Source organism: Condylostylus longicornis, unplaced genomic scaffold, assembly GCF_029603195.1.
Source record: "Condylostylus longicornis isolate FDR11 unplaced genomic scaffold, ASM2960319v2 ptg000004l, whole genome shotgun sequence".
NCBI lineage: Eukaryota > Metazoa > Arthropoda > Insecta > Diptera > Dolichopodidae > Condylostylus > Condylostylus longicornis.
The window spans coordinates 20,447,712-20,468,619 of record NW_026577973.1 but is presented as its reverse complement, the minus strand read 5'-3'; the positions used below and the strand labels follow the sequence as shown (position 1 = coordinate 20,468,619).

At 28.1% G+C, this 20,908-nt stretch overlaps 2 protein-coding genes across 3 annotated transcripts; one reads left to right on the top strand and one right to left on the bottom strand.

Moving 5' to 3' along the window:
• The first annotated feature begins 7,933 nt into the window (after positions 1–7,933).
• Positions 7,934–12,643, top strand: LOC129608401 (NK-tumor recognition protein). Of its 2 annotated transcripts, XM_055519889.1 has the most exons (9): positions 7,934–8,137; positions 8,201–8,235; positions 8,464–8,562; positions 8,627–8,789; positions 8,869–10,659; positions 10,721–11,357; positions 11,474–11,600; positions 11,660–11,805; positions 11,863–12,643. In XM_055519889.1, the coding sequence occupies exons 3-9, from the start codon at positions 8,471–8,473 to the stop codon at positions 12,024–12,026; spliced, it is 3,120 nt and encodes a 1,039-aa protein (XP_055375864.1). In that variant the 5' UTR covers positions 7,934–8,137; positions 8,201–8,235; positions 8,464–8,470; the 3' UTR covers positions 12,027–12,643. The 2 variants fall into 2 exon arrangements, with proteins under 2 accessions (XP_055375864.1, XP_055375871.1); XM_055519896.1 differs by lacking the exon at positions 8,201–8,235.
• A 1,154-nt stretch (positions 12,644–13,797) lies between these two features.
• LOC129614599 (eukaryotic translation initiation factor 3 subunit A) lies at positions 13,798–18,020 on the bottom strand. The gene is made up of 4 exons (XM_055529306.1): positions 17,813–18,020; positions 16,654–17,735; positions 14,061–16,536; positions 13,798–14,003 (listed from the first exon to the last, which is right to left on the bottom strand). Exons 1-4 carry the CDS (start codon positions 17,859–17,861, stop codon positions 13,963–13,965), a joined length of 3,648 nt encoding a protein of 1,215 aa, XP_055385281.1. The 5' UTR covers positions 17,862–18,020; the 3' UTR covers positions 13,798–13,962.
• Positions 18,021–20,908: the final 2,888 nt, after the last annotated feature.

Here is a 20,908-nt window from a genome sequence, read left to right as displayed (position 1 = left end):
ATGCTATAATATATGTATAATATAACAATTTATTATTAACTTATAATTATTTCAAAATTTAATACAAAATTTAAAATTACACAATATTATATTGTTACAAAAAAATATTAAAATCTGAATGAAAATTAAAATAAAATAGAAAACAAAAATATAAACTATGCAGTAGTGAGAAATTCACTAGTGTTGCATAGCTGTATCTTAATACAATTTATATATAAATAGTAAATAGTAAATGTGGGGTATTAGACAAATTTTATTTTATATTTATATCAATTCTTATATCTATGTATCTTGTATAACAAATCAGCTACTAACTTGTATAACAAATCAGCTGCAGTTACACATTGGGTAGAAAGAACAACATAAGTAATTTAATATCATTTGCTTAATTTCCTTATTACACAAAGTTTGATAATTGCAGTTAAAGTACTTCTTAGCAATACGTTCTTTAAAAAGGGTAATATTTTCTTTATCACTAATTCTTTTCACATGCATTTTAATAACGAAATATGCAAAAAAATTTTTTTTTCAATGGTTGATAATTTTTCCGAAATATAATTTTTTTTAATTGGTGTGAAAAGAAAACTTCCTTTTATTCGGAATAAAATACTTTTATTTTTCGCTAATATATTTCGTGCGCTACATACGCACTTTATCAAAGCTGATTTTCTTCTCGAAATATGGAATTTTGAGCATTGCAGGACTAATTCTATCATAGTTTCCTGACAAGACTATCCATTTAAAATCATTTATCTCTGAAGATAAATTCAATATTATAAAAATTTAACAAAGTATTTAAAATTTATGTGCATGAGTAAAACAATTATGTACATGAGTTTACAAAAGTAAATAAAGAAAAAGAATTAACATAACAAGTTACAAGTTATAAACTTGTAATTTGCAAAAAGCTTTAGTACCTACCTAAAAGCATAACGATAAAATCAAATGTTAAGTATATAGAAAATGAAATAAATATTAAATTTTCTGTACACAACTTAACACTTTAAATGTAAAAATATCAATATCCATGTGAAAAAATTGATTTTAAAAAAAATGTAGAATAAAATTTAACTTATTTAAAAATTTTACTTTATTATAGTAAAGTAAAATAAAAAAGCTTTACGGTTAAATGATTTTCGACAATTACTCCTATTAGAAAATTTTCAGGACATTGCATTTTAAAAACAATGATGTTCCCACAAAATAAATTTTTGCTTAAACGAGAAAAAATAGAGTTGAACGTCAACTCTGTGATACCCATACGAATTTTTTATCCTCTGTGCGAATAAATATGCCATAACTGACAATAGGACAGACTATGATTTTAACTTGTCATATTACCATATTCATTTATGCAAAATTTCAGTACTGTGTTTTTTGAATATTTTCTATGTGAAACGAGTCAAGAAATTTCAATGATTTTTATTACACATAACAGCCCTAATAATACACTTGTTTTCACGAGATTTCTATATTATAGTTTCAATAACTTAAAAGGAACCAAGCAATTTCAATGATTATCAGACACATTGGCCCTACTAATATATTTACTTGCACGAAATTCCAATACCACAGCTTTTATAGTTTCGGAGATATAGCCAAATAAATTTTGTATGGCGGCTACTCGAACCAGTATCCCGATCATGTCCAATTTAAATAGGGTTCTGGCACTTCACACAATAAATTATTTGTGAAAATTTGGTGAACTTAGCTTAATTAGTTTTTGAGTTATCGCTGGCACGGACGGACGGACGGACGGATAGAGAAAGCTAAATCGACTCAGAATTCGACGCTGATCAAAAACGTATTATTGAGTCTATATCTCAGAGCATTATTTCCTAGCGTTACAAACGGTAAGGCAAATTTAGTATATCCTACTATAATGTCTTTATATCTAACAAGTCCCAATACTCAATTTTTTTTACGAAATATTACGAATTTTTGGCTTCGTTGCTGGTTTTTTCTTTAAATGCCACTGATCGTGTCATATTTTTTATTATTTTTTCCTTTTTTTTACGTAAAAAAGAGCTTAAAATGTTAATATGTAAATAATAGAGTAATAAATGTTGGTTTCAAATGTTAATCAGGAAGGATGTATGATTTTTCATGCACATTTTGTATTTCCCAATAAGGTAAGTTGAGTAGTGTCGGCTACCAAAAATGTTTTTAAAAGTAATATAGGTTGACACATTTCAACAATTTGAATTATCTCATTTCGGTTATTTATACGTTACTTATAAAATTGTTTCAAATAATTTCAGTTAATTTTTAAGTTATTAAAAATAAATATGTATGTACCTACTTCCAATAAATTTTTTTCAAATAATTATTTTAAAACTATTTCAAACATGTTATATTGAGTGCTTCAAAAATTTTGCTGTGTTCTTTTTTTTTCATATTTTATTAGCAGGTAAAAAAGAGCAATCTATTTATAAAATGTCCCGGGATTTGTATGTATGACCTATCTTAATTCTAAACGGAAAGAATATTACATAAAGAACAAAAAATTTAAAAAACCTGTTATTTTACAGTCGGAATTTTTGAGTCATTTGGTAAAATACCATTTATTTCAAAAATAGAAAAATATTCAAATCCGGTCATAAAAATATATGATTGTTTTTTCCAAACATTTTAAATATTTTTTTTCTTAGGTAATTGATATAAATGATAGTAAGTTTTTAATATTTTTTTCAAATAAAAATAGAGATAAAATTTTGAAGTTTATATAAAATTTGTATTTAAAAAATAATATTTGATTGCATTTTAGATATTATTTTCTAATTACCTTTTCAAATTTTTTCTTTACTATGTATTCATATCAATATTTAATAATTATCTTTCATTAATTATATTTTCAACTTGACACCACAGTTACTTCCCATATCTTGAGTTAGCTTACCCTATAAGAGAAAAAAGCTGTTCACTTAAAAATAATGAAATGCTTTCAGTAACATATAAAACGTTGAAGGCGAAGGTTGTGCTGGTTGTTTTTCCGCTTTTTTTAAATTTTAAAATAATTATCAATGAAAATATTAATATATTTTTTTGATTTTTCAAATATATTTTCTAAATTTTACCTGCTTTATAATAAGTGTGAATTTATTTTAATATTTCTTCTCAACAAATAGCCACTTCGATTTAAAAAAACCCATATAAAATAAGGTCGTGGTTTCAAGTTTCTCTCTGAGCATTGGGACGTGTTAGATATAAAGACATTACCTACTAACATACGTTCGTATGAGTACAAAAATCAATTCTCACATTGGCAGAGCATAAATATATTTTTAGTCTTATGTCATTATGTGTTTATTTTGTTATTTCGCTCTCTCTCTCTCTTTTCTCATTTTTTAACAATTAGTTTTTTACTTCTGTTTGTTTAGCCACAAACTCCTATAATGTACAAGCCAACTTAATATTTTTGCATTTGTGTGTATAGGATAAGTTTTTATATTACAAATAAGGAGACTATAGTATTTCGTAAACAAATTTTCTTTAGTCCACATATAAATTTCGTACGGGAAGGTTACATCGCTAAGCGGCAAAATAATTTATTTGTGGTTTAAAATTTAATTTTAATTTAGTAAATAATTATATTAATTATTTGTATTATTAAATAAAATGAAGATTTATAATTTATATTAATCATATTTTGTCTTTTGTTCGTAATATTTAGTATAAAACAAGGGTGGATTTTAAAAAAATAATACTAGTTTATTTATAACAAATAATGAACTTAATAAATTGGTAAGATTTGGTGTATTTTTTAAAGTTTTAATTGTACGAATATTTTAATAAAATATAATAATGTATTGGAGTACGTTTATATAAATAGAAATACTCCGAAGGTATATAAAGGTAAAATGGGTATGTTCAGCCAACTTAAGCGCTTTTATGAATTACAGCGTTTAGTTGATTATCACTGCAGAGCTCCTTTGAACGGTTTGCAACACTTTATTTTTGTTTTGAAAAAGTATGACATTTGGTATACTTAAATGCTGTCAATTTTATATTTCCTTATTTTTAAATTTTAAAAAAGACAAACAGAATGGAGAATGAAGATAGTAAGTAATAAAAGGTACTTATGTTTTGTAATAATACAAATTATATATACATATATGACGTGGAAATGTCAAAATTAAACCACTGCATAAAGAAGCATACTTTTTTTGCTTCAAAATTTTTAAATCGCTTAAGTCAATTTTTAAATCACTTTTGCTTTAAAATTTTTAAATCGCTTAAGTCAAGTGATTAAAGAAATAAGCATTCAGAAAAAAATTGCTTGAAGCGCTTGAATAATTTTAAAGCTTTTATTACCAATACGTGTGTGTATGTATGTAAATAGGAAATATGTGTTTTAAATTTATAAAGAAAAGATTAAAGTTTCAATAAGCAAATCTTTTTCAACTATCTATTGACAAATTTTACTTACAAATTTAAAATTATTTTTAATGTTGTTTCTGTTTTTACAATTTACTTTTATTGTTTTTTTGAAATTATAATTATTTTTTTTTATTTCAACACTCAATTTTATTTTAACGTGATTTTTTTTCATAACACTTCTTTTGCAACTTTTACCTAAATAAATTACTTATGCTCTTGTGCGCCTTTGAAATGCTAAATAATTTCTCTTGTACTTTATATACGAAAATAATAATTTAACCTTTAAAAATACATCTAAAAATTCCAATGTGTATATAAATGGAAATAAGAAGGTATATACTACTTAACTCTTATAGCTAAGGTAATTTTTTGTATACAAATATTGGCAAGTGATTGCATTAGTCTGAATTAAACACAGTGTTGAATTGCTTATAAAATAAATATACAGTGGCTCCCACTCGTATTCGTACAACGAAGCAAAATATACAATTAGAAATTTTTTTGCAAATGAATTCGTACAAATTTTTCTTAATTTTTTGACGTATCCCTACGACGTAAATTTTTAATTTTTTTACAAAATTGGTTATTTATCATTAAAATTAAATCAAAACAAAAAAAAAAATTATTCAAGAAAAGTAAAAAAATGCTCACAGTCATATTCGTACAGTTATATAAAGGCACCAAAATTCTTGGAAATAGATTATGCAAGTTTTGATAATTGTTTATAATTTTTCTTAGTTTCGATCAGTAATTAAAAGTGTTTGAATACATAATTTTTATTGCGTTTATTAAACTATGGGCAGAAAATCGAAAGAAACTTTAACAGAGCTACGGTAATTGATCGTAGCCTATTATAAAAATGGCAAATCGCTTTTAGAGAATAGCACTTTAGTGGATAGTAGTCATTCTACAACTATGTATAATGTAAAACGTTATACCGATGGAAATAGAATACAGAATAAGCCACGAAATTTAAAATGAAAGCTATTAAGCAACCGTTATAAACACATCAGAGAAATTAAAAATAACCTAAAAACAGGCTAGTAGAAATAGTAAAGACTTAACTTTCAAAATGTAAGGTAAGAAACAATTCGATGGACTACTAGAAATCATGGTTACAATTGCAAGTTAAAACCTTTTCATAATAAGAAAAACAGAATGAATCGCTTAGAATTTGCAAGCCAGCACAAAAAAACAAGATTTTGAGTTTTAAAAGCACGTAATTTTTACCAACGAAAGTAAATTTAATGTTTTTGGTTCTAATAGCAGACAAATTGTTTGGAGAAAACCTAATTCAGAACTTTGCCTACAAATTTATAACCAACTGTAAAACATGGTGGACGTTCAGTGATGGTGTGGGGGTATTTCCAACACCTGGAATAGGAAAATTGGCTATAATAGAAAGGTATTATGAACCAAGATAAATATATTGACATCTTTAAAATAAATTTAAAAGAAAGTGCTGAGCGCTCAAAGAAAGTTGCAAATTTTATTTAGATAATGATTCCAAGCACACTGCTTATAAAAAAGGGTTACTTTATAATTTTCGAAAGTTGTAGAGACACCTCCCCAATCTCCGGATACCTGAATAAACATTGACATTAGATTTACTTAAACACTTTTAGTTAATTAGTTGAGCACTTTAGTCTTATACACCAATCTAAAAATCAAACTAAATCTACTATTTAATCTAACATAAAATGTGATGAGCATTTACACATCAGATTCATTTTATACCTTAATGTCAAACTTTTGACAACAATGTGTTAAATATTTGTATTCTATAATATTTGTATTCTATGCAGCTGATCACTGCTTTCTTTTTGGTTAGATTAAAACTTTCGTAAAATTTTGATCTTCGACATTTTACTTTTAATAAAGTTGACAACAAATTTGATGAAAATATAGTAATTTATATTGTTAGCGTCAAACAAGGCTATATACACGACTTTCATCAGACTCATATTAAATCGTAGATTTTGTTGTATATGTGAAGAGTAACTGAGATTTTAATCTAATGTGGAAAAGCACCTTATATTTGTACACAAATATGTTTAGAATATAAATGGTAAAATTTTAGTACATGAACAAGAATTTTACCAACGAATTAGAAATACTAAAGGAAAAAGCATCTTGAAAAACAGTGAAGCTAAATTTTTTCTAGTACTTTTTCTCTTTGCTCCGAGCATTGTCAAAGTCGTATCAAGAGCGTATTTATTTTATTTTCTTATCAAGCCTCTACTATAAAATATGTGTGATTTGCAAGAAGGATACCGTAACATTTTTTTTAAAACTAAAAAATATTTCAAAATAATTTTTCATTTTAAATATCTGTAAAAAAAAAAATCAAATTTAAACAAAACTAATTTTTTTTTCATTTTGAATAAATTTATTTTATGAGTTATAAATTTATAAAATGTGGTAAAATATTTGAAATGCAAACTTCTTTATTAATAATTGCAATCCACTTTCTTTTCATTTCATTATTTCTAAGAAAACTGAAATCATATAAAAACGGACCAAATTAAAATATTGTACGTATGCTATATTTTCTAAACACAAACTAATTTTGCATAGAAAAAAAATTCGATCCTGGTATAATTATGTCATTCCAAGTAATTTTAATTTTAAACAAAACAAAAACAGATACTTTCTTTGCAAAATTAAAAGCATAATAAAATTACAAAGTATGAATTAGTCAAAGCACTATTGAATAAACATTTGTTTTAATTATTGAATTGAATAATATACACATGTATATGGTATAATAAAACTATTTGTTTTTAGAAATGGGAATAACAATTTAGAACTATACAGCTTTTTCTTTTTCAACAGATTTTTTTCTTTTTTTCACTTGTTATATTTTTTTTATAAGTTTTTATAAAAGAGTATTCTTTTTTTAACACTTATTATTAAATATTTTATAAGTTCTTATTTACAAACTGCACTATTTTTATAAACAAAATAACAAACTCTTCTTTGTTAACTATTTATATAGCGGCGCGTAACTTTCTAAGAAAAAAAAAACAACATTTGGCATTTGATGTTAATTTTAGTTTGACAAAACTCGGAGCAAAGAAGGAGGCTTACCTGAAATTTTTGGTTTCAAGATTTTGGAGGCTTACCTGTGTTTTTTTAAGATACGATTTTTTAGGGGTGTAAGCGAGATGTTGCTTACACTAAGCGAGATGACAAAGATGCTGCTTCCTTTAGTATTTCTTATTCGTTGAATTTTACCAATTTTTGAATTTCATCTCAAAGATTCATGGCTTCGAACCGATTTCAGAATTATGTATATACTATTCATAAAACTTTTACTTATAGGTGACATTATTTTCAATTATATGCAATATACATACATAAATACTTTCATATTGTAATTAATTTTTAATTGTTATATGGTGTCAATACTTTATTTTAGTTTAGGCACTTCGCCTAAAAAATTATCGCGAAAATAATCGAATTTACATAATCGATTGCTTAAATCTTATTTGTATTTGCTTGCTCCTTTTGATGATTTTATTGTGTATATGAGATATGTGTCAAAATTCGTCCGGTTCGGTGTAATAAAAAACCTAAACCATGTGTTCTCTTAAAAGTGAAATAAAGAAAAACTTTTTAACTTGTTAAATTTAAATACATAATTTCCAAGTCAAAATTATTAAAAATAAAACAGAACTATCTTCAATAAGAATGCTTTTAGAGCATGTTAATTTATAGCGTTGTATTACTTTCAAATCATTCTGTTTTTTAAAAGGTAAGAAATGTACACGTTGTCGTCTGGTTTTACTTACAAATAGTATAAAAATGTATATTTTAGCTTGAAAAATTCTGAGGACGTGAAATATTTTATAAGTAAGCACATTTAAAATATATTACTTTGCATTCTTCGAAATTAAGTGGAATACAAAAAGACGAATGATTAATAAAACGTGGTTGCATGCATATTCCACGAATTCTGATAGCTAACACATCAAAATGAATGAAAAATTTACACTTAAAAAAAAATTGACAAATCAAGAATTATAAAAAATTATATGTTTTGTAACTATTTTAAAACAGCAAACTTGTTTTTTTACTTAGTTGTATAATGGATTCTGAGTTATTAAGCGTTTTTCGTGATGATCAGTTTGACTGTAGTGGAAGTAAATTTGATGAAAATTACTGGAACATAATTAACTGGTTTGAAATTAACATCTTTTGGTTCATGAAAACCTGAATTTCAGAATATCTTTCCCATTTTTAGCGAAAATTTCGAGACTCAACTTTCGAACAATTTAAATGGGATTTTGCCTATATCTCCGGTAGACGAAAAAATTACATGCTTTGACGGTGATTTACAGGATTATAATTATTCCAATAGTATCGCGGAAGTAAATGACACAAATATCAAAAATCAAAAAAGCCAGGTTTGTACCAAAAGAAATAATCTTTATCGAACAGAATACTTTAATTTATATGCAGAAATAAAGTGAATTTTACTTATAGAATTTCAGTTTCTCAGAAATTGATTCAAATATTGAAATTATTGCGGTTGATCCGAATGCAGATTTTGATGATGCAGAATTTGATAGTAGTGAATATGAAAAAGATGAGCAAGAAAATAACAATTACCGTGAAATTGATACTGATAATGAAAATAAAAGTCAAATATCATTTAGAAGTAGAACTGAAAGTTCTTCAATAGGAGATTATGAGAGTCACACAAGTGACGAAAGCGAAGTTGAACATTCAAACAAGTATGATTTTAATTTAATTCATCAGCCTATATATGTTGAGAACGAAAATAAAAAAAGTGTGCAAAATGTAGGAAATGATTCAAGTTGTAGGAATGATACAGCAATAAGTCATATTGACTTTGTTGGAAGCAGTATTATGGTAGCCACAAATAATTCAAATCAATCTATAGAAATAGATACAGAAACTTTTGATCTAGCTACTTTTATTACAGAAGACAATTTTATTCAAACAAAACTTTCAGAAAATTCTTCATTCTCGAATGATAAATCTTTATGTTGTAGCTATGGTTATGAATCCGAAGAAATGATTGATATAGAAACGATTGACGATCGAACTAAGGAAACTGCAACTTCAAAAAATAAAACATCATTAACAAAAAATGACTCGGATAAACATAAAAGAACCTCACATATAAATCTTATATTTGAAGAGGATGATATTAAAGGTGATCCTTCATGGGATCCAAGTTATGAAAAAAAAAATAAAAATTGTACAGAAAAACCGAATGAAAAGGCAAATAATAAAAATAAAGAGAACAATATTAATAAAAATCTAATGAAAGATATTAAAACAACTAATAATTTGTTTAGAAAAAAAAACATTAAAATACTAAAAAGTGATGCAAAAAACACAGCAAAATTTAAGCAGCATTCTCATGATTTGGTTCGCAAATGCGGAGAAATCAATGATTTACCAATTACGCCAAACCCTTCAGAACTACTTGAATGTTCAGAAAAACATGAAAAAAATTCACTTGACATTGAAAGTCAGAAAGATGGAGAAACTGATGGAAAGCTGCTTTTAAATGCAAAACTAGGAGCTCCAGCAAAAAAGAAACTGAACTTGGAAGAATATTATAGAATGCGACAAAGTGATCAAAAAGACATATTCAAAAAAGTATCTATGACAAATTCAGCTACTCTATTTAAAAGTAAAACTGCACCAGCACCTAATATTAAGGAGCCTCCAAAAGAAAAAGAACATTTTTCTTTTAGAAATTTATCAAACTCAAACTCATTGCTTATTCCTAAGGAAATATTTAAAAAAAATTCTACAAATTTAGATCCTATAACTGAGGCTAAAAACAAAGTGCTGAGAATGCAGGAAATGAAAAGACGTGCAGCACAAAAGCGTTTGATTGATATAACTGTTTCTTCTAAAGTGGGGCCGGTAACAAAAATATTGCCACTTGAAGAAATAATTAAACCGAATTTTAAAAAAATTAATAAAGAAAAACTTACACCCGGTAATTCTAAAGTTCAAATTGAATATGAGGAAATTATAATCGTTTCAGTGAGTTGTAATACAGATATTAAAATCCCGCCGAAATTTGATAAAATTTCTGTCCATAATAATACTTCAAATTCATTACTGTATAATATTAGCAATACAATAGAAAAGGTGAGGCATAAGGAAAATTTAAAAATTTCAAATAATTCCTTAATAACAAGCATAAAAAACGTAGTTTTGCAAAAAACTGTAGAGGATAATGAAAAAAATGGGATTAAAATAATAAATTATGGGAGCCAATTAGAAACGGTAAGTTATATGAGTTAAATATATTGAAAAAATTAATAAAACTTTCTTTGATTTACGGCAGCAAAACAAAAATAATTTAGATCAAGATAAAAACCCTACAGAAGAACATGGCGAAGATAAGATAATTATGCATTTACCGAAAAATCGTATAAGAAACAAAATGGAAAATGTGGCCACCCAAACGGAACTTTTACCTGAATTTCCATCATTAGAATTAATGATTCCAAAAACTGTAAAGACACAAAATAGGAATCGAAAAAAGAAATGTAAAACTAAATACTCATCGCTCTCATCAAATTCTGACAGAGAAACTGATGCCGAGTATACCAACATTCGTTCAAATAATTACAGGTCACATAGCAGATCCACAAGTGGTGGGTTAAGTCAAATGTCTCCCACTGATTATAACTATAACTATAGTTGCCCAGATTCGAAATTTAAGTCTGATTTATATGATTTGAATAGGAATCATAATCGTTCCAGACGCAAAATCCGAGCAAAAATTTACAGAACTAGAAATTACAGTGCCAGCGATCAGTCGACAAGTAGCAGTTATAGAAGTAGATCAAGCAGCTACAGTGATAGATCAGAATCGAGAAGTAACAGGAGCAATATGAGAAAGGGGCGTAGATCAAAATCAAACCATAAAAATTACAGGAAAACTAAAAATAAAGGTTGCCACACAGAAAATTCTCCAGGTATGAATATAATTTAAAAACACATTATCGTAATGTAATATGTACATATATGATATATGTATTAAATATATTTGCATATTATTAATACATGTTAATACTGTACAATTGAATTACAGCTGTTGAAGAGCGTAGAATTGTATATGTCGGGCGAATTGAAACTGAAACAACTAAGGAGGATCTTAAAAAGAAATTCATAGGATATGGTCCAATAAAACAAATAACTTTACACTACAAAGATACAGGGTAATACCAAAAAATAAATTGTATTTTTTCTTTAAAAATAAATATTTTTCTCAAAATAGAATGAAATATGGCTTTGTCACATTTGAAAAAGCTGAAGACGCTTTCAAAGCCATAGATAATGGTACTTCGGATGTTAAAATAAACATGTATGACATAAGTTTCGGTGGCAGACGAGCATTTTGTCGACAATCTTATGCGGATTTAGGTAAAATATTTGCACTTTATGATAACATACATATCTTAATTCGATACAAAATCATAGATGGTGCGGCAACCAACACGTTTCAGTTGTATTCATATGGCTCAATACCGAGTAGCCGGAATAGTTTGTTGTCAAATAATGATGAAGACGATTCGTTTGAGTCATTATTAAAAAAAGTTCAACAAAAATTGTGCTCCTCAAAATCATCCTCCCAAAATATTTGACATACATATTTTATAACAAAAAAGTCATGTGTTATCCTGAAAATTTTAGAAAAAATTTGAATTCTACCCTATCTTATTGTCTTTTAACAATACTTTCTATAGAGGAAATTTGTAGGATATTTATTTAACATCAAAAACATATTTTAAAATATAACAGTAACTAAGTACATATATAATTGATAAATCGAAAAATACTGATATGAAAAATTTTTGATTGTTGATATTTTTTTACGCTTGTAGATTTAGAGAAAAACAAAAAATAATTTAGCCATATACGGACTTGTAAGGCTACCGATACATACTAGTTATTAAGCTAATATGAAACCATAATATGAAAAAAAAATTTGTAAATACTATTTTTTAATTATTTTAAATATTATTTTCTGTAAATTATATAATTAATCATAATTTTTATACATGGCGATTAAAATTATGGAAATTTAAAATTAGCGTACATATGTATTAAGATTGGAGTTGAATAAATTATGTATGAATACGTAAATAAAAATTTTCAAACTTCTTTAAGAATATGTAATTTAAATTAACATACTTTTGAATTAAAATACAAAATTTTAAATGGATGTATAAATATGTAATTTAAAATTATATTCTAGAATATAAAAAAATTTTTTTGATAAAAGTTGGAAAAAAGAATACTTATTTTTATTATAATAGTTTTGTTTTTGTCAATTCATGTAAGACATCTTATATGTTAAAATGGTGTTAACATTTAAAATATGCATGAGATATGTTAATAAAATTAAAAATATGCGCTTAAAGTATAAAAATGACTTTAATTTTATGGAAAAGTGTTGTGAAAAGCATCCATATAATGAATTCAAATGTATTTACCAAAACTAAGCGTATCTATCATGTTTAGAGAGCGATATTAAATTTGTACTAAAGAATTACCAAAAGAAAAAAAAGTTATAAAAGGCAATTACAAAAAAACTTAATAATTCAGAAGATTTTTTTTAGCAAATAACAAAATTTTTTCAAATAAGTTAAGGAGTATTACTGAGTTTTACAAATATGTATATCTAATCATAAGCTCAAACTACATAATTTATATGTATTAATATCAAAACAAAAAAATTACAAGTTTTTTAAAATTTTTTTCTTATTTTTATGTAAATGTACTAGAAACTTTGTAGTGAAACCGGACTTATTAGCGGTGATACTCTTTAGATATTTCCGCAATTATATAGGGTTATATTTTATTGGTGTATCTCTGGACTTAACTTTGTTATTTATAAGATGACTAGACTAAAAACAGGAAATTTTCGAAAATTCAGTTCTAACACAGATCTTAATAAATAGATCATTTTCAATTAATTAAAGCCACAAAACCTTCCAATGTTCAAAACCAAAGAAAAATCTTTTTTACGAAAAAAGTACATATAAACCATTGTAATTATTGAGTATGTTCATTGAAAATATTTGCTAAATATATACATAATACATAAATATGTACATTTGTTGATACTTTTTCGAATCACCAAATTTTGGAATATTTTAAAGGAAAACTCCTTCCACTTCCAAAAAGTCTACTAGTGCTTAAAAAAACATCTACGTACATATATTGATGTCTTTCGTGCCCTACATAAACAGCTTATGAAATCTGGCTATTTTGTTTTAATTATCAAAAATGTATTAAAATGTATATCTATTATACATAAATATTTCATTAAAATATTTAATTTTACATCTAAGTAATACTAAAAGTATTAATGGCGAGACACCCTTCAATTTAAAGGAAACACACTTTTTAATGAGTGTAATAAATTTTATTTGAAATTTAAATAAATTTAAGTCCAAACAAAATTTCACTCAAATTTTAATTTTTATTGTTATTATAATTATTAGTAAGAATTTTGCAATGTTTGATTAAAAATATCGAATTTTAACAAATTATTACATAACACTATAAAAAAGTCTAACGTCGTTTTACATTAGTCCATTCTCCACCATCATCAGCTACAAAAGAAAAAATAATTGAGACATGAATTCATGAAATCAAACGTTTTTAAGTACCTTTATCTGCTCTAGCTGTGTTACGATCTTTTCTGTCGTCATCTCTGTCGTTTCTTTGTCGAGTTTCAGTGCGCCAATTAGCATTTGCGTCTTTACTTGCTTGATCTCTTTGACCACCTCGACGATCGTTTCCTCGATCTCTTTCTCCTCTATCCGTTGGCCTTCGGTTTTCTCTGTTTTCCCTATCATCAGATCGTCTCCAATTTCCAGTATCTGCTCCAGAAACTGCACCTCCCCTATTCTCTCTTTCATTTCTGTTTTCACGGGGTATATCTCTTCGCGGACCACGTTCCTCTCTTCGAAAATCACGATCATCTTTTCCACGAAAATCTCTAGAAATAGGTCCATCATCTCGTCGACGATCATCATCACGACGAGGAGGACGATCGTCATCTCGCCGTGGAGGACGGTCATCATCCCGACGTGGAAGACGTTCATCTTCTCGGCGTGCAGGACGTTCATCATCACGGCGTGTAGAACGTTCATCATCTCGGCGTGGAGGCCGTTCATCATCTCGTCGTTGGGGACGTTCATCATCTCGACGCGGTGGACGTTCTTCATCCCGACGTGGAGGACGATCATCATCTCGACGAGGGGGACGGTCGTCATCTCGACGTGGAGGACGCTCATCGCGACGCCATGACTTGTCTTCTCTTCCAGATGGATTCGCAGAATTTGGTTGACGTGAAGCTCCATCACGAGCTCGCCATGAAGAGTCGGAAGATCCCTTTTCACGCGTAATATCTCGCTCATCCGCACGTTTGTCTCTATTATCCTCCCGATTTTCAGAAGCATTGGGGCGACCAGCACTTCTCCAGCCGCTGACACTCCTGTCATCTACCCTTCTCTCTCTGTTCTCATCCCGATTTTCAGTCGCATTAGAACGACCTACACTTCTCCAACCGCCATCTTTGTCAACGCTCGGTGGTCCCCCTCTTTCTGATCTCCATACGTCTCGAGGTTTCTCTTCTTCTTTAGTTTCTGATCGTAAACGCTCTCTTTCTTCTTGTATTTTTTTCTCAACCTCTAAATTTTTTAAACGCTGCTTCTCGAAAGAAATTCTCTTTCTTTCTTCTTCAGCTTCTCGCTCTTTTCGTTTCTTTTCTTGTTCTATTTTTTCTTCTTCTTCTTTAACTTTTCGGATTTCTTCTTCTGCTTGCCTCCTTTCCTCTTCTTTTTCTTGTATCCATTTCTGACGCCTTTCTTCTCGTCGTTGCACAATTCTCTTCGCTAGTCTTTTTTTGCGTTCTTCTTCTAACATATGTTCAAACTTTTTAACTTTTTCAGCAAACATAGATGCACGTTCTTGACGTAACCTTGAAATAAAGATATCCCGATCTTCATGCATACGAGATAAGCGCTCCTTTTGAGCTACAAGCGATTTTCTTTCAGCTATTGCTTTTTCAATTCTATCAGCTTCTATTTTTTCCCAAAATTCTTTGTTTTGGGCTTGTTTTTCTACTAAAAATTTTTCTATCAACGGAATTTCTTCTAGACGTTTCGCACGTTCAAAATAATCTACCTTCTTTTCTTGAGACTTTAGTTTTGCTTGAAGTTCTTTCCTTTCTTTTATTAACTCTTCCGTTTCTTTCGCAGCGATTTGCTCAGCATCTAGTTTTTTTAGTCCTTCTTCATCAAGTTTCATTAGCATTTTTTTCCCATGTGAAGTTTGTGATATTTGCTGCATTTTTTCCTTTAAACTTTTTTCTTTAATTGCCTGGATTTCGTTTTTATGCCTTATCCGCTCTCTTTCTTCAATTTCCTGCTCCAATCGTTTTTGTTCTGCTTGTTTCTGTAATTTTTGTGCTTCTTCCTGACGTCTTAACTCCTCCTCTTCTCTTGCTATATTCATTCTTTCAATAAATTCCTTACGATCTTCAATAATTTTTTGACGTTGTAAGATACGTTGATGTTCTCTGTCTTTGATGTCGTGATAATGTTCAACCATTTGAGTACGTAACTTTTCACGCTCCGCTTTTTTACGATTAGGATAGATGGCAGCAATAGCACGATGCAAAACAATAGACATGTTGACGAGCTGAGACCGAATTTGCTCAGAAGGCATGGATTGAAGTGTGGGGCCATCTGGATGATCTTCTCTTTGTGATTCTGTAAGATCTGTACCAAAATGAACGCATCGTTTTTGATGGTCTATTCGAATTTGCATGTCATTGTGTCGAACACAATCAACAAGAATGCGTTCCAAATAAAATATATCGCTAAAATGTCCCAATTCAACTAGACGAGTAAATTCAATACTTTGATAGACTTGCGAAACTTGCCGAATGAGCCTCATCAAAGTAACATCTTTTAAAGATTGAGTGTACTGTTTTAAAATACTGTTTTCATCAATTTCAATAAAATCGATAACAGATTGTACACGTTTACATAAACTTAATGGATCAAAATCCACTTCAAGCCACGTATAAAGATTAGTAAAGTGTTCTGACGCTAGTTGAGTTACATTGAGACGAACCTGCGAGAGTAAAGCATAATGTTACTTGAAAAAATTATAAAAAAAAGTTACAAAAACATAAAAAAAGTCAAGTAAAACAAAAATATTAAAATGAAATTAATAAGTTTAAACAATTACCACATCTTTAAGTAGAGAAGCTCTTGTAGGTGGTTGATTGAGACCTAACAAAACAGCCAATTTTTGTGCTTTTTCTAAAGGACTTTTATCAGTTTCAATGAAACGATCGAATTCGGGATGAGCCGAAGGCAAAGGAATTGATAAAGTTGCAATAAGAACATGCGACGCCATTCGCTGCAACTCATCTTTTGTAATGTTCTTCTTCATTTCTCTAGTCAATTGAAAAAGCTTAAGAAGAGCCGCAGCATGGAACAGTTGATTACCAGCTTTCCAAAAAACCATTGCAAGTTTTTGGTAATAATTAGCCATAGTTTTAGCTACAGGTGTTTTTTTTGACAAAGTCATAAGTCCATGAATATCTTCTATTGCTTTATATGCTTCCTGCCATAATTCCATTTGAATGGCACTATCCAACTGATAGAGTCTGGTATCTAAATTGAGTTGTTGAGTCTCCAACTTGGTTATGCTAACACCAGTAGATTGGGTTGATATTTTACAAATATCCTCAAGGTGTTTTCTCAGTTTGTCACATAATCTTCTAAATTCACTTTTGCGGTTGTATTTTAGGCAAAATCCAAATGCCATCCGTGCGATATCATGATACAAGTTTTCACAATGTGTGTTAACACGTAGTAATTCTAAACACTGACAATATGATTCCCACAAAAACTTTACCCAAGGTAACAAAATTGTTCTGTCAGACCGATCTTGAGCATCCTCACCACAAACAGCACTCATTAATATGCTTTCAGGAGTAGCAATATTATCTAAATCGTCGACAATATCTAAAACTGCTTGAGAGGATTGCTGTTGCGCAGCTTCCGTTCGTTCCTCTGCCATTTTTAAATATCCACGTATAACATTTTCTAGTGAACCTACATTGACCAACTGAAACATGTTTCTATATTGAAACAGACCTTCTTTCGCAATGTGAGATTTTTTCAATTCTACACATAAATATAAATATTTGAACATAATCGGTTCAATAACCGACTCCGACCAATTATAAGTCCATTTTTTACTTCGAAAAACTTCTTGCAAGGTATCTAATGCTCTAGCCGGTTTCCCAACGTCGATAAATTCTGAAAGATTCCGATCTATTATTAGATTCCGCCGTCCATATTGAAATAAAATTTTGTCGCGTGGACTACAAACTTACCATTGGCTCTCTTGAGCGCATTTTCTGGCCTTTGCAAATACCTAGACATTTTTTATAACTCGTATTTCTGCTTTATTGTAGCGATTTTTGTTGCCCAAAAACTTTTAAAGAATTTTTTATTTTATTTTAAGAAAGGATGACACCAACCCTTTCAGTAATAAAAGAAATTCAAAATGGCAGACACAAAATTTTTGTGACATTTCACTAAATAGCTGACGTTTGGAATAACAAATCAAAAGCAATATAGCTGCTAGGGCTGCCGTCCTATTTAATTTAAAAGGACCCTTGAAGTGAATTCATTAATTAGTATTACGTGCACCGAAGTAATGCGCGCGCATAAATCTTTTATGAAAATTTGAATTTCCCTCATTTTCTATATTCTTGCGGAACTTCTTTTTTCTCTCTGAAAAAACTGGATCAACCTCCACTTAACTACCGAAGTTTTCGAAAATGTCATTTTTCCTTCAAATAAGGGACGTAAAATTTCATTCATTTCGTATTTGAAATAGAATTAAATTTTAACAAAATAACCACTGCCCGTGTAAGTACAAGGCCCATCTCATTGCATTAAAATTGAAGAAGTAGGTCTTTTTCGTTTGCTTGATATTAAATCTTTTTCGTTTATTTTATTTCTATTTTCGTATATTATTACAAGGCATGCTTTAAACAATTAAAGGCGTTTTAATTGTGAAGGCTTTTTGTTCTCTTCCAACTAATATTTTAAAAATAACTTTTTGCATAATTGTAGCTGATCTTTAATTATTAAAAATTTTACTTTTGCAGATTTATTGGTTAAATGATTTTAGTTATTTGTATATAAAAAATGTAACCAATAACAAATTATTGTTTCGATGCTGTTTTTTTCAAATTTGAAATATTTTGTTGCATACGAGTACAACCAAATTTTTAATATTAGACATGCTATGTACTTTTTCTATCAAACATTCTATTTTGCAGATTTAAAGTTTTAATTTGTCGGAAATATTTTGTATCAATCTTAAGTTAGCACTGATTATTTAAAATGTCTAATATTTTCTTCAGTATAAAGATCTTTCAGTAAAATTCTCTAATAAGAGGAAAAATACTAAGAGTTTGGTAAATTTACCTCATGAAAATTTTTCATTTTAAAATTAACTTGATTTTTTTTCGAAAATCGTAATTTAACTCAGTTCCCCATAGATAATACATAGCTAATAAATAATATATAACTATGCAGTTCCCTTTTAAATAAATTATTGTTAATTTTTTAAACAAATATGGATGGCAAAAAACTTTTAAGCAGGTTAAGATTTAAATATTACTCTTGCGCAGCAAATTATTCTACTTATTATAACTAAAATTTGTTAGGCTATAGATAAAAAGTTAAGTCCCATAAAAGTGTAACTGGGAAGTAAATTTGAAATGCAAGATTTTTCAATTTAATGAAGCAAAACAAATGTAATACTTAAATTATTTAATTTCATTTTTTCAAAAACTTAGATTTTCGCAATAAGATTCATAAACAAAATGGCAAGTGAATGAAAAGTTGCGAAATTCGATTTACGTCAGTCGTTTAGCGAAAATAGCACTACATAGTAGGCCACCAGAACATTATAGACCTTGATTGAGCTTGAAAGAGACATCCTATTTTAATATGCCTAAAAAAATTCAGTTTTTTTGCAATTTTTTTACATAAGAAATTTACGTGTTGATTGAATTTCAACCAATTGTCTACGTATTATTACACCTAGATACTTTAAACTAAATGTCTTTATATCTAACAAGTCCCAATACTCAATTTTTTTTACGAAATATTACGAATTTTTGGCTTCGTTCCTGTTTTTTTCTTTAAATGCCACTGATCGTGTCATATTTCTTATTATTTTTTTCTTTTTTTTACGTAAAAAAGAGTTTAATTTTTTAAAAAATCTCAGGATATTATACACATTTTTTAAAAAGCTTCCCGTTTAAATTCTATTGCACGAAAAAGAAAGAAAGGTAGGAGGAAAGAAAAAATGAAAAAAAATTTCAAATTCATATTTCAGTATGGTTTCAAATGTTAATGAGGAACGTATGATTTTTCGTGTACATTTTGTATTTCCCAATAAGGTAAGTTGAGTAGTGTCGGCCAACAAAAATGTTATTCAAAGTATTTCAACAATTTGAATTATCTCACTTCGGTTATTTATACGTTACTTATAAAATTGTTTTAAATAATTTCAGTTAGTTCTTAAGTTATTAAGAATATATATGTATGTATCTACTTCCAATTAATTTTTTTTAAATAATTATTTTAAAACTATTTCAAACATGTTATATTGGGTGCTTCAAAAATTTTGTTGTGTTCTTCTTTCACATTTTATTAGCAGGTAAACAAGAGCAACTTATTTATAAAATGACCCTGCCTGTTTATGAATCTTAATAGTAAACGCAAACGGACAAAAATTTACATCAGTACCTACTACCTGTCGTTTTTCAAACGGAGTTTTTGAGTCATTTGCTAAGATACTATTTATTTAAAAAGTAAAAAAGATATTCGAATCCGGTCATAAAATATATTATTGTTTTTTCCAAAACCTTTTAAATATTTTTTTACTTAGGTAAAAAATTTTCTCACAAATAGAGGTAAAATTTAGAAGTGTATATAAAATTTGTATTTAAAAAATAATATTTGATTGTATTTTAGATATTATTTTCTAATTCCCTCTTCAAATTTTTTCTTTACTACGTATTTATATCAATATTTAAGAATTATCTTTCATTAATTATATTTTCAACTTGACACCACAGTTACTTCCCATATCTTGAGTTAGCTTACCCTATAAGAGAAAAAAGCTGTTCACTTAAAAATAATGAAAAGCTTTCAGTTACATATAAAACGTTGAAGGCGAAGGATGTGCTTGTTGTTTTTCCGCTTTTTTTTAAATTTTAAAATAATTATCAATGAAAATATTAATATATTTTTTTGATTTTTCAAATATATTTTTAGAATTTTAATGCTTTATAATAAGTATGAATTTATTTTAATATTTCTTCTCAAAAAATAGACACTTCGATTTAAAAAAACCCATATCAAATAAGGTGTGCTTTCAAGTTTCTCTCTGAGCATTGGGACTT

Bases quoted from the DNA above. Each gene is read 5' to 3' on its own strand.
- LOC129608401 (XM_055519896.1), top strand. From the start codon at position 8,471: ATGGATTCTGAGTTATTAAGCGTTTTTCGTGATGATCAGTTTGACTGT. The intron at 11,601-11,659 runs GTAATACCAAAA...TTCTCAAAATAG, and splicing joins TTACACTACAAAGATACAGG to AATGAAATATGGCTTTGTCA. The intron at 11,806-11,862 runs GTAAAATATTTG...ACAAAATCATAG, and splicing joins ACAATCTTATGCGGATTTAG to ATGGTGCGGCAACCAACACG.
- LOC129614599 (XM_055529306.1), bottom strand. From the start codon at position 17,861: ATGTCTAGGTATTTGCAAAGGCCAGAAAATGCGCTCAAGAGAGCCAAT. The intron at 17,736-17,812 runs GTAAGTTTGTAG...GGAATCTTTCAG, and splicing joins TGCGCTCAAGAGAGCCAATG to AATTTATCGACGTTGGGAAA. The intron at 14,004-14,060 runs GTACTTAAAAAC...TTTCTTTTGTAG, and splicing joins CACAGCTAGAGCAGATAAAG to CTGATGATGGTGGAGAATGG.